The 12694-nt window shown below is 56.8% G+C and overlaps 1 protein-coding gene across 1 annotated transcript; it reads left to right on the plus strand.

Annotated features, from left to right (window-relative positions):
• Positions 1–11267: 11267 nt before the first annotated feature.
• Positions 11268–11944, plus strand: FAM163B (family with sequence similarity 163 member B; the record flags this gene model as incomplete). The annotated part of the gene is made up of 2 exons (XM_082295139.1): positions 11268–11360; positions 11441–11944. The coding sequence occupies 2 exons, from the start codon at positions 11268–11270 to the stop codon at positions 11942–11944; spliced, it is 597 nt and encodes a 198-aa protein (XP_082151265.1).
• Positions 11945–12694: the final 750 nt, after the last annotated feature.

The raw sequence follows: 12694 nt of genomic DNA on the forward strand, positions 1-12694 counted from the left end.
TGTGTGAGCCTCCTCCTGCTTCCCAGGATGGATGGAGGCATTGCTGTGGGATCATCCCTGGGTGTTCAGGGCCCTGACCCCTCCCAGGGCAGCTCAGAAAAGCTCAGGGGTGGTTCAGAGCACTGGTCTGAGGCTTGGCTTTCCAAGAGAAGGCACTTGGCATTTTCTGGTGCTTTGAGGTGCTGCCAGTGTAAGGAAGGAAGGGAGGAGCTGCAGCCTGCCCAGGAAGCGCCAGCACTGAGCAGAAGCTTCTGATCACATCCACCCTTCTCACCTCGCCTGCCTCAGTTTCCCACATTTTGGTGCCTGTGGCAGCGTTTCTCTGGCTGCTGGGCACAGCAAGGAGGTGGCAGATGAGGCTCGTGAGCCACTGCCTCTCTCTCTCGGGCCTCCCCAGCACCAAGGAGTCATTTGAAAGGCAGGGCTGGTGTCGTCCTGGTGCTGACGAGAAGCAAGAAGATCCCTCACACGTGTTCTGCTTTTGGAAGATGCTGTCCCTGGGAACGGTCGATACCTCAAACATTTGATCCCAGCAGTTCCCACCCCACGTGGGCTTGAGCTGAGCAATTTGTGTGAAGGTTTTTCTCTGGTTCTTTATTCTCCTAATGAGGGTTTTCAGCTGAGCTGTGTGAGTTCCTTTATCTTTTCTGCTCTTTCTCTTACGATTTGGTTGTTGTGGGGTTGTTGTTTTGTTTTGGTTTTTTTTTTTTTTCTCTGAGTTGAATCTTTCCCTCTCTCATCTCCCAGGAAAAGCTGTAACAATATTAAGGTGAGGAAAAAAAGGCAAAATTTACTGGAACTGCTTCATGGTGAGTTGCTGAGAATCTGAAAATTACCCTCTCAGACGGTCAGTATTAATTCCCTGATGCAGCAATGATAAATCCTTATTGAAGGGGATAACATAAGGAGATTTTACTGCCTGGAGAAAAACTCCAGGGTGCAAACAATGAGGAAGCCCATCTGCCTCTTGTTCATGATCCCTGGAAGTGTCCAAGGTGAGGCTGTACGGGGCTTGGAGCAACCTGGGCTAGAAAAAGGTGTTCCCCCCAGGGGAGGGGGTGGAATGAGGTGAACTTTAAGGTCCCTCCAACCCGAACCAGTCTGGAATTCTGTGATTCTGTGATCAGTTGGCAAATGCACGTGTGACAGTGCTGACACCAGCCCTCAGGGGGTGACATTACACTGAACAAAGGACATGGATGGGCGGCCAGACAAGTCCCCTGTCCCGGAGCCCCAAACCTCTGCCCGTTCCCTGCTTGCAGCAGCTCCCCGAGTCCCTGAGGTCCAGCCCTGCGAGCACCAGGCAGGCAGGAACTGAAAAGCAGCAGGTTTTGGCTTCTGCCCACGTCAGGCAGCGTGAAGGTTCATCTCCCGCCCCGAGTGATGAGGGGCTCCTTCCCTCGCACCCCAAGGGCAGCTCACACCCTGCCCCAGCAGCAGGGCAGGCATCTTGTGCCAGAGGCCACCTCCTGAGCCAGTCCTCAACATTTATGCGTTATTTCCAAAATCCCCAGCTCCCTCTCTCTTCTCCTCTTCTTTATTCATGCGCCACGCTGCCTTGCAGGGCTGGAGTGGGAAAAAACACTCTGCTTGTGCCTCACTGCACGGCCTGAGCCGGAGCCTTCGCCAGAGCAATGTAAAGCTGTAGCTATGGAAACTCCCAACCCTTTTTCCTGAAATTTTTTTTTTTTTTTTTTTGAGAACAGCAACGTATATCTCTTTGGAGATCCCAGACAGGGCTGCCTGCAGCACCCAGGGAGTCCCCTGGTGTCCCACAGCAGCAGCAGGAGCTGCAAGCACAGACCCAGGTCTGTGTCCCCAGGGCACAGGAGGGGGACTGAGGAGGAATAAGCGGGTTGCATGGAAAGCCAGAGGCCAGGACAGCTCAGGGACGCTGGTGGGGACAGTGTGATGCTGCTGGAAGTGTCACCAATTGCCAGACACCCACCCACAGCTGGGAGGGGTGGGCAGGGACAGAGGGGCGCTGGTCCATGTATTGGTGGCCGGGTGGAGGGTGTCCCTGGAGCTCTCAGGTGGCTGCATTCAATTTTAAAGGAGCTCCCTGGATCCCAGCCCGGATCTGTGACTCCTGAGCAAAGCAAAGCAAAGCAAAGCAAAGCAGGGTGTGCAGCTCGCAAAGGCTTTGATCTGCCGAGGATCTGCCCATCCCACGGAGCCGTGTTCACAGCCCTTGGAGATGCAGAGCTGTTGGATTCACTGCTTACCAGCAATGTGCACCGAGCGTGCCCTTCCTCCCGCCCTGATCGATGGCTCCTCCACCTCCTGGGACATCTGCGGGATCACCGGGCCAGCCGTGGGGCTCATCCTTCCCAAACACCGGTGTAGGGGGTGGTGGGAGCATGGAGCTGCTCCCAGCTCGCTGCTCACCCAGTGGAAGCCACCTAGTCTGGAAATGGGCTGGAATTTGATGGATTCCAGGCAACCTGGCTTCAAAACAGAGCCGTGACCAACTTCCCTGTGTGAAGAAGGGGTACTGGTACAGCAACACTTTCCCTCTCGGGCACTCTCCTGCCAGGATGAGAGAGTGGGATGAGCCAGAGGTCCTGGGATGAGCCAGGAACGTATCCCAGCTGTGCAGGGCAGCTGAAGGCGCAGCTGGGGCAGGCTGGTGGCTCAGTGTGTCTCAGCAGGGCTCTGTGTGGCTTTGGGCCTGCCTGAAGCAGAAGCCAAAAGGTGCAAACAGAAGCTTTGGAGCATGCAGGGCTTCTGTTAGCCCAGGGCTGGGTGGCAGCAGAGGTGACTCAGTCCATGTCCTCCCATCAGGATGATTCTCCAGTGATTCTCCAGAGCCGCAAATCCCGGGAGCTGAAGCAGCCACCGGCAGGAGTCACAGGGAGAGTTGCTACTTCTGCTGCCTTTGCGTGGCCATCAGAGGGTACCAGAGCCTTGCTGTCCCTCTGTGCAGGGTCCCTGGCCTGTAAATCCTCATTCCCAGGGGGTGCTGAATGCCCCTGGGAGCAGGAGGCAGCTCCAGCTCCCAGCCAGGGCTGTCGTCAGCTGAGAGCTCCCCCGGTGACTCTGTGTGAGTGTTTTCCCATCCTTATGCCCCAGCAGTCACATCTGAGCCACAAAACCCCATTCTCCAGGCATTTCCTGGGAGATGGGACAGTGGGAATGTTGGTGTGAGCTATTGGTGTCAGGCACCAGCTCTCCCAGAGCTCTTGGAGCAGCAGCTTCTGGTGTTCGGCGTGAGGAGCTTTCAAAATCCATGTGAATTCTGGGAAGATTCGCTCTTTCAGAAGAACAAATCCCTTTTTTTCCCACCTTCAGTGCATTGGTTCAGCAGCGTTTTCTGACAATTAAGGGTTTTGATCTCTGTGGCTGTGCCTTTCTGGGGGACTGCAGCGAGCTCTGCTGATGTGAGATGTGGAACGAGCACTGCCTGCTCGGTGAATGCTGCAGGAAAAAGTCCTAATCAGGAGTAAGGTTTATAGTTGGCTCTCAACAAGCTAATCCAAGCTTTTCAGGTTGGCCAAGGAACGTTTCCAGTCCTGGGCTGGGCAGTGGGTGCTCCCCACTCCCTGACCTTTTCCCCACTCAGAGTGATTGCAGCAGCTTATCTCAAGCTGCTAATTCCCAAACCTGCTCTCTCTAATGTTTAATATCTCTAGCTGCCTAAGCCATAACTCAAGAGGTGATTAAATGATCAGGGTGGAAAGACAGCACATCTTTCTTTTATCTTTTTTCTTTTTTTTTTTATTTGGATGGAGTTTAGACTGCTTATGAGTGTTTGGGATTATGGCCTGCTTCCCAGCTGATGGATGGGAATAATTCCTGGTGCTTAAGCAGACTGTTTGGGCAGTGAAAGGTGGGACTGGGGAGGGTAAAGCCCTCTGGAGTGGTTTGACAGCAGTTCTGAAATCATGACAGAGCCTGGCTGTGGCAGCTCAGGGCAGGGGCAGACCTGGGGGCGAGTCCATCACTTCTGCACCAGTTCCTTGGGCCTGGCTATTGGGATTTACCTGTCCTGGACTGATGTCAGTGTAGGGTTGGTGTGCAGCGATGGACAACTCTCTGTCGATGTCTCCAGCATCCCTGTCATCATCACCAGCATCTCTCTCAATGTCACCAACATTCCTCTCAATGTCACCAACATTCCTCTCATTGTCACCAACGTCCCTGCGGATGCTTTCAGGATGTGGCCGTTCATTTCCACAGAGCAGGGTGAGCACTTCATCTGTGCTGAAGTGTCCCCAGCCACCTTCCCCCGTCACTCTGGGATGAGGACAGCAGCACCTTCAGGATGGCCCCTGAAGGGGACATTCCCAAGGGCAGCATCCAGGTGATTCAGCGGTTCCCCCCATCCCTCCCCAGCAGCACGGCCTCTCTCCACGGAGCATCTGCAGCCACTGAAATTCCTGCCGGGCGCTGTGCTGAGCAAGCCTTCACGCCGCCGTGATGAGCTGTGCAAATATTTATTTCTGTGAGGCGTGATCTGGTTGTGCTAAATGCCATCAGCGCCTCATTACTGCAGAGCACGCATTCCCTCACCGCCGGGACGCTGCCGGGACGGGCACCCCCTGGACCTGAGGAAACCTGCTTAAATGCGCTGGAAAGTCAGACTGAGAGCTAATCTCTGCTTTAAAAACTGCTGGGAGAGGATGCCCTGATTCTCCCATGAACTTCTGCTTTTTTAAGCTCCAGGAAGCCCCACGATTCGAAGTGGCTGTTGCTGTAGGATGGATCTCCAACACAGGCTGAGCCTCCTCTGCTGGGTTTTGCTGTCAATGAGCTGCTGTCACACAGGAATCCAGCCTGGCTGCTCTGGCAGGCTGAGGGGGGTCACACCTGATGACCTTTAAAGGTCCTTTTGACCCAAAATATGGTTCTGTGACAGGAACACCTGAAGGGATGAGTATACAGCGTGTCCTTGGTACTTGGAAAAAGCTTATACAACAAGGAGTTGTTGGACTGACACGTGAGATTTAGCAGAATGCTTTTCATTGTAAAATTCGGGGGTTAATTATCTGTAATACCATTGTAATGTGTGGTTATATTGAATTATAACAGCAGCAGACAGAAGGAGCAGCTCACTGTGACCCATTTCCCATCTCAGCACTGCTCTGGCAGCACTGGGGGAGCTTTTCTGGCTGCAAAGGGCTGAGCTGAGAATGGGCAGAAAGGAGAGGAGCAGTCCCTGGTCCCTCCAGCCCTCTGGAGGAGTTTATTGCGGGTTATGATTGATGCAGACATGGGGGATACATCCCTAAATCAGCCCAGTGCTCACCTGTACCTCCAGCCTTGGCTCTCACTGCCAGGGCACTAAAACCCCTCCTGACCATGGTGTTGTCCTGCCCTCAGCCATTCCCGGGTGTCCCCTGAGCCCTGCCCAGGGCTGGGGGTGGCTGGGATCCTGTTCTGCAGAGCTGAGCACTATTCCAGCAAGGTCCTGGCTGATAAATCATTGATCAGGCTCTGGGTGTAAGTTGCCTTCGCAATGTGTGGTTTCTGCTCTGGACATCAGTGGGAGCTGAAGCATCGAGGGCTCTCCCAGCTACAGGAGGGCTGGGGGTGTTGGTGGGGGACAGTCACAGGAGTCTGAGCTGTGGGTTATCCCTGTACCAGTGCCAGTGACCTCTGTAGCTGGCTTTAAGCCAGGTAAGGGCTCTAAGGCCACCAGAAGGGGTCAGGTGGATGTGGAATGTTTTTGTTCTCTGTTGTGTTTGCCCATGCCAGTGTTACAGGCATCTCCCAGCTGGTGGAGCCCTCTCTGAGGTGCCACAGGCTCACAAAACTCCTTTTTAGTCCAGGGATTATCAGTAGTGGCACCTTTCAGGGTAGGGGAAGCCCCTCCTGAGTGCAAGGAGCTGCTCTGCCAAAGGCGGTGTCTGAGCAGAGATGGGATGAGCACGGTGCTGGAGGGTGCAGGGGGGGAATATGGGGCTGCTGGGATCTCTGAGCCATCTCCAGCACCCAGGAGGACCCATCTGCTGGGGATGAGCCTGGCAATTTGTGAGTAGCTCTCTCCCAGCAGGGCACAGCAGAGAGCCAAGTGCCCTCTGCTCATAAAACATTCAAAAACCCTTGGAGCACCGAGTGCCTGGAGATGGGGGCTCCCATGGGGCCAGCACTGGTGCTGGGATGGGAAGCACGGGATGATGAGATGTGTCCCCTTGTGCTGAGGAGCACCCAGGTGGTCTTGTCAAAGCCAGGGGTCTGCAGTGACCCAGCCCCAGCCCACCCGCAGCCCAGCCTGGATGTCCCCTGGCCAGGAATGCTGTCCCCCGGCCAGGAATGCTGCCCTCAGGAGGGGACAGGGAGCACACGGGAGTGATGCAGGCCCTCTGCTTGAAGAGTTTTTCATCTGGAAAGCCCCGTTCCTGCCTGTGTTTCTGGCAGCTGCCCTGCCCACTGGCTCCAGCCGTGCAGTCTTCTGCTGGCACCTTGCCCGGCCATTCCCAGAGCCTGGCTCTTATTCATTGACTGGGTAGGATTACAGGAACTGGGGGAAATGCACCAGGAAGGCTGGATTTGCCACCAAACTGGTGTTGGCTTCTGGTTTATTTGCTGCTTTCCCACTTCCCAGGCTGGTGGTAGTGGCTTTCTGTCACACCGATGCTCTCTGGTGTTTACCTCTGGGCAGAGCTGTGGCACTTATAGGGGTCCAGTGTGGCATCAGAGGAGTGTAAGTCAGGCTTATCCTGAACTTTACAGCATCAAGGGCTTGGATCCAGTCTGCTCTGCCCTGGACAGTCAATTACAGAGGGATTTCTTGTTATTCTGATTTAAGGTCCTGAATGCTGCCTGCAGCAAGACCCAGTGGCTCGGGGTAGTGGCATCTTGGCCAGCCAGCATCACTCATGTGCTCTCCTGTTTCCCTGGCATCGTGCTGAGATCTTTTTCTTCCTTCTGAGGCAGGGCCTGACCAGCAGTGTCAGCATCAGGGTTCAAGGCACATGGGTGAGCTGGGGAGTGGCTGCACTGCCCACCCAGGGCAAGACCTGCAGGGCTCCTCTCCCCCCACCACAGAGGCTCAGACTCGTCCTGCCCCTGCTCAGCTCCCACTTTCCACACAGAACTTAAATCTTCCCAACCTCATTGAGGTCTCTCCCTTGGGTCTTTGCCCCGGAGTGACCCAACGAGCTGGTCCCCCCCCCAGCAGCCCGGATGAGGGTCAGCCTGGGGGCTGTGCCAGGGTCAGTCCCCCCTCAGAGGCCCTTCCCGGGTGCCAGAGGACACCCACGCACGGCAGCACTCGGTGCAGAAACAACTTGTCCAAGCACAGAGCGGAGGCAGGGATGTGCTGGTGCGGAGCAGAGCCAAGTCAGGCAGGGTGGTGTTACTTCAGGACACGGCGCTGGCCTCCCCTGCTCCCTGCGAAGGGTGGGATGGGTGTTTCTGCTTTTTTTCTCCTTTCCTTTCTCCATCGCGGCTGTTTGGAAGCGCAGGGCAGAGCTGAGCCCCGTCTCCCCTGCACAAACTGAGCGGTGAGGACGAGGGGCAGGGTCTCATGCTGAGGCTTGAGCTGTGCCCCTCGAGCAGGGGCTGTTCCTGCCTGTGTTTATCCCTGGGTGCTCATTAGGGTGCGGTCTCAGCTCCTGCCTGCTCCAGTGCTGGGCACCGGGCGGGATCAATCCTGCCAGCACTGCTGTCTGTGCTGCCAGCTGTCACTTTGTACCCAGCCTGGCTGTTTTGTTTGAGTCTCCAGCTCCTGGAGACAGGTGGATAAGGGCAATTCCCACATTCCATGTTGAACAGAGGGCTGGGCTGCCTCTGGCTGCAGAGGAAGCAGGTCCCAGGGCTGCTGGGGGATGCAGGAGCAGTGCAGTGGGACAAGTGTGAGATACAGCTCTTTGCATGTGAGACACGATCTCCTTGTGCAGGCACAGCCTCAGCGGGACCAGCATTCCCTGGTTTTTAACCACTTGCCACGGCAGCACTTCCAGCTGGTGCAAAAACTCTTCGGAGTGACTTTGCTGCCCTGCAGATGGGAGCTGGGGTGGGATGGGATAGCTGAAAGCTGCATTTATTTAACTGTCCTCAAGATTATTCTTCATACCTCTGAGTCCTGAAAGCTGCCTTAACTGGCTGCTAAGAGAAACCTTAGAGCCGTCTCCTTTTCCATCCCTAGGTCTCCCCCAGCTCCAGCAGGCAGGGTTAGGCCAGTCCACAAAAGCCCTCCAGCCCCTGGACCTGGAGCTCAGCCTTTCAGAGCCGGGTATTCGCTGGAGCCTTGGGCTGGGCTGAGCTCAGCCCCCCCAGCTGCTCGGAACCTTCCTCCCACGCAGCTCTCCCGAGAGGCAGCGGCTGCAGGAGCCCTGTGCAGGAGCCAGGGCAGCTGTGAGCAGCCTCTCCCCACACTGGGCACCCGCGGTGGTCCAGGGGCCGTGTTCAAGGTGCTGGGGGGGGGGGGGGTGAAATAGGATGATTTCTCATCCCACCCCTTCTCCGTTGCTCATGAGAAGCTTCCCCCAACGCCTGGGTTGGGCTGGGAAGGTCGGTCAGCTCCTCGTGGCAGTGCCCAAGGGAAGGCAGGAGCAGAGGCTGAGGCAGAGCCGGCCCTTAGAGAACAATCCAGCCTCCAAATCCACATCCTCAGCCATGGCAGGGACAGGCAGAAGCAGGCAGGCAACACAGGGTTGTGTTTAAACCAAGCAGCTCCTGCAGGAGCGGCATGTGGGAATTGTGAAGTGGTTTTGGTTTGTGGCAGCACAACCCGTCCTTTGCACTCTGAGAAAGGAGAAATCTTGCATCGATCCCTGCGTGCTCCCAGTAACCCCAGGGCCACCATCCCCTGTCACCCCGTGGCACTGGGGACCACATTCCTACAGCAAAGGGCTGCTGGGCTGGGGGCAAAGAGCCTGTGTGGGGTTACAGCTCCCTGCAGCCCCTTGCTGCTGGCTGGCAGGGACAGAGGATGTGCTGGGGGCTGGATTTGGATGGGTTCAGCCATCCTTAGTAGCTGGAGGGCTCCTAACATTGGAGGAAGGAGCTGAGGTATCCCAGGACTGAGTCTCCCGTGCCTGCGTTCCTCAGACCGGGGCTCCCTCCCGCATACCTTCTCCAAGACCACAGCGGAGCTGCAAAGCACTTCCTTTTAGCAGGATATTTATTGCTAAATATATGAATCTGGGAGCCTGTGGAGCGTGAAATTAGGAACAAATGTAAAAAAGGAGGTCTAGACAGGAATTGTTCGGCTTATGGGCCTCCACATGCTCTGCTCTCCTTCCCCTGTGCACGCTGGAGGGTTTAGTGCTTCCAGGTATGCGGCTTTAATCAGAGAAGCATGTTTGGGGAGGGGAAAAGGGAGAAATGCAAATGGTCCCGCTCAGGAGGGAGCAGTGGCTACGATGCCACGTCTGGCTGGGCGCGGCTGGACAGGAGCCGTGGAAATTGGCTCAGTGCAACCCTGGCTGGTGCCCCGGGGCTTAATTAATGGGTGGAAAAGCCGGAGAGCCCTCCTTGGCAGAGCTCTGCCTGCCATCTCCCACCTTGGGGCGGCAGGGAGATGCTGATCCCTGTGGGATCACAGAGGTGCAGTGCCCATCGCCGAGAGCCTGCAGGGCTGAGTGTGGCCACCCCAGAGCCAGGCTCCTGCCCCAGCCCTGCACCCTTGGCTCCGGGACAGCGTGGGGATCGCAAAGGGGAGCAGCAAAGGAGCCAGGGATGGGCATTTCCAGCTGGCACCTGGTCCAGCCAGGCACCTCCATCCCTCTTTAAACAGCAGCCAGAGTTTCTAAATCACTAATGCATCGTTGGCAAACCTTTCCTATGGTTGTGTTGCTCCCCCTGAGCTTCCTCAGAGCGTTTTCCCCGAGGAACGAGGGCAGGATTTGGCCCAGCTCTTGCCCCGTGGCCGCGCGGTGGGAGAAGCCGTGGAGCCGCCGGGATAAATTCCCTTCCCTCCTCCCGAGCTGCTCAGCAGCAACACAAAACGTGACGCTGCTTTATCCATTCAGCACTCACCCAACTTTAGCAGGACATTAAGTGCCTGAAAATATGGCACGGGTTTGTTTTCTTTGGGAGCCGGTTAAATCCCTGACAGATACAGTTGCCTTTCCTCGGGTGCTGAAGTAATTTGGGGCTGGGGTGGCTGGGTTTTGGTTTAACCTGATAGCACGAGCTGGGAGCCAGCTTTGTTAAAGCACTTGTGGAGTAGGTGGTCAGGGTACGATTTCTCTCTTAATTTATGTCGCTTCTCCTGTTCCCAGCCCGAACTAAAAGGTTGCTGGAGCTTTATTTGTGCCAGTTTTAGTGCGCCTGTCTCGTAGCTGCTGGCGGGTGTGAGCAGGCAGCGCACATCTTTTCCCCCCAGCATCCTTCCTGTGGCAAAATGCTGTGCCTCATCCCGGCATGGAGAGGAATTCCAGGCCTCCCGTGAGCGTTCAAGGGAGGGATGCTGAGAGCAAGACCCGTGGTGGTGTTGTAGGGCTCGTGTGCTGTGCGTGATACACAACATCTGCCCTCTGAGTGAGCCCAGCAGGGACAGGGAGAGGGACCTTCCGCTGCTCCCAGTGCTGTGGCAGCTCCCAAGGGGCACTCCAGGAGGAGAAGGGTGCTGGTGGTACCCCAAAATGTGAGCACAGCGGCCAAGCTGAGCCACAGCATCTCTGTGATGTCCAGTGCCCTCTGTGCCAGCCACAGCTCACCTGGGACTGTCAAGCATCATCCTGGGGTGCCCCCACAGCCCCCCAGCGCTGTGGCTTGGCCGTGGTGATGTGCAGGATCCTGGTGCCTCGGATACATCCCGCTCTCAGGGAGGGCAGCACCCCGCTCCCTGCAGTTGTTAAAGGCTCACTTAGCAGCTCCGGTTATTCCAAATTAAAAAACCACGTTGTTTTCCTGGGGAAAATGGATTATAGGCTCAGAGAAAAATGAGCACAGCTCAGAAATCCGTATTTCAAGGCTCCTTCTCCCATCCCTGAAGCTCTCTGCCACCTGGCAGGAGCCAGGAGGGTGCCCTTGGTGCCTGGTTTTATTTCCCTTGGCTCCCTCTCCTGAGGGCAAACCAGCCAGATGTGACCCCAGAGCTGCTTCTCACTCAATCTCTCACCCACTGCCTGAAGTTTTTTTAACCCTTGCAGCTGCAAGGTGAGATTTAAGGGGAAAGAGGGACTCCCTGATGACTTTCCACATGTGTCCAGTGCAGGAATCTGGCCTGATTCTGCCCTACAGAGCCCTCCTGGTTTCTAGCCCGCTTCAAAGGGGGGTGAGCAGAGGGTTTGGGGCTCTGCAGCCCAGCCCCTCACTGCACCCCCTCACCCGCTGCACTCAACTTTGCAGGCTGTTAATGGAGAAGAGGGCGGATGACAGCCGGGACCGTGGTCATCACAGGTGGAATATTAGCGACTGTCATTTTACTTTGTATCATCGCCGTCCTCTGCTACTGTAGGCTCCAGGTAAGGCCAGGGGATGCTGCAGTGGGGAGGGCTGATGGGGTGGGAGCTTTGGGGTGCCAGCTGAGCCCCTCCCGTTTCAGTACTACTGCTGCAAGAAGGATGAATCCGAGGAGGACGAGGAGGAGCCCGACTTCGCCGTGCACTCCCACATCCCTCCGCTCCACTGCAACCGCAACGTAGTGCTGACCAACGGGCCCTCCCTCTATTCCTCATCCCCCTTCGCCAAGAAACCAGCCCAGAGCCGGCCCAGCTGCCCCAGCTGCGCTCCCTACGAGCCCCCCACCTCCTTCCTCCAGGAGACCCCCACCTCCTTCCTCCAGGAGACCCCCACCTCCTTCCTCCAGGAGCCTCCCACCTCCTTCCTCCAGGAGCCCCCCACCTCCTTCCTGCAGGAGCCCCCCACCTTCTTCCTGCAGGAGCCTCCCGAGGAGCTGCACAACGGAGGCGACAGGGTGAGCTACAAGACGGTGAGCCAGGAGGATCTGGCTCTGCCCGTGTCCAACCTGCAGGCGCTCAATCCCAACCGGCTCTCGGCCATGCGGGAAGCGTTCTCCCGCAGCCGCAGCATCAGCACCGATGTGTGAGGTGCCGCCTGCCCGCCCGGCCCCGAGCGTCCCCTCGCATCTCTGCGGGGCTTTGGACAGCGGGAAGAGCTGGTTGGAATTCCTGGAGGAGTTTTGAAAAGTGGGGGGAGGGGAAAAATGAAGTGAATGTATTTCTGCGGGCTGGTGATGTAAAGGGGGAGCAGAGCAAGCCCAGGTGGGGAGAGCGGGGGTGCAGCTGGAACGGGAGGTTTTCCAGCGCTGCGCTGTTTGCTCTTTTCTTTTATAAAGAGGATTTTGATAGTGAGCATCCTTTTGTACGGAGGAGTTGCCCCTCCTCACCATTTGGCCCGGGGATGATGAGTGAACGATGGGGCTCGTGGGTGGCTGGAAATGGCTCATGCCGCAGGTCAGGCATGACCTGGGGGGCCTAGGATGCACTCAGGTGCACAGACAGACCCCAAATGTCCTCTAGAAAAGCAGGGCTGTCACTGCCCACCTTTCTGCCACCCTGTCCTTCGCTGCTCCCTGCTGCAGCCGTGGGGGTGTCTGTGGGTGTGGGTGTGCGTGAGCACAGCCCTGCACTATTCCCAGCCCATGGCACTCCTCAAGGCAGGCGTTAATTCCCGGGTGCCAGGCACAATCCCCTCAGGGTTAGGATGGTGGCTGGGCACACGGCCTGTCCCTGGAGCCCCCGGAGTGGCCTCGTGAGCCCTCGGAAGGAGCTGGGCTGGGGGTGCAAAACCCCTGCATTACCCAGCTATGGAAATGACACACAGCACACTTTGGGAT

The sequence above is a fragment of the Coloeus monedula genome (assembly GCF_965178545.1).
Source record: "Coloeus monedula genome assembly, chromosome: 21".
Lineage (NCBI taxonomy): Eukaryota > Metazoa > Chordata > Aves > Passeriformes > Corvidae > Coloeus > Coloeus monedula.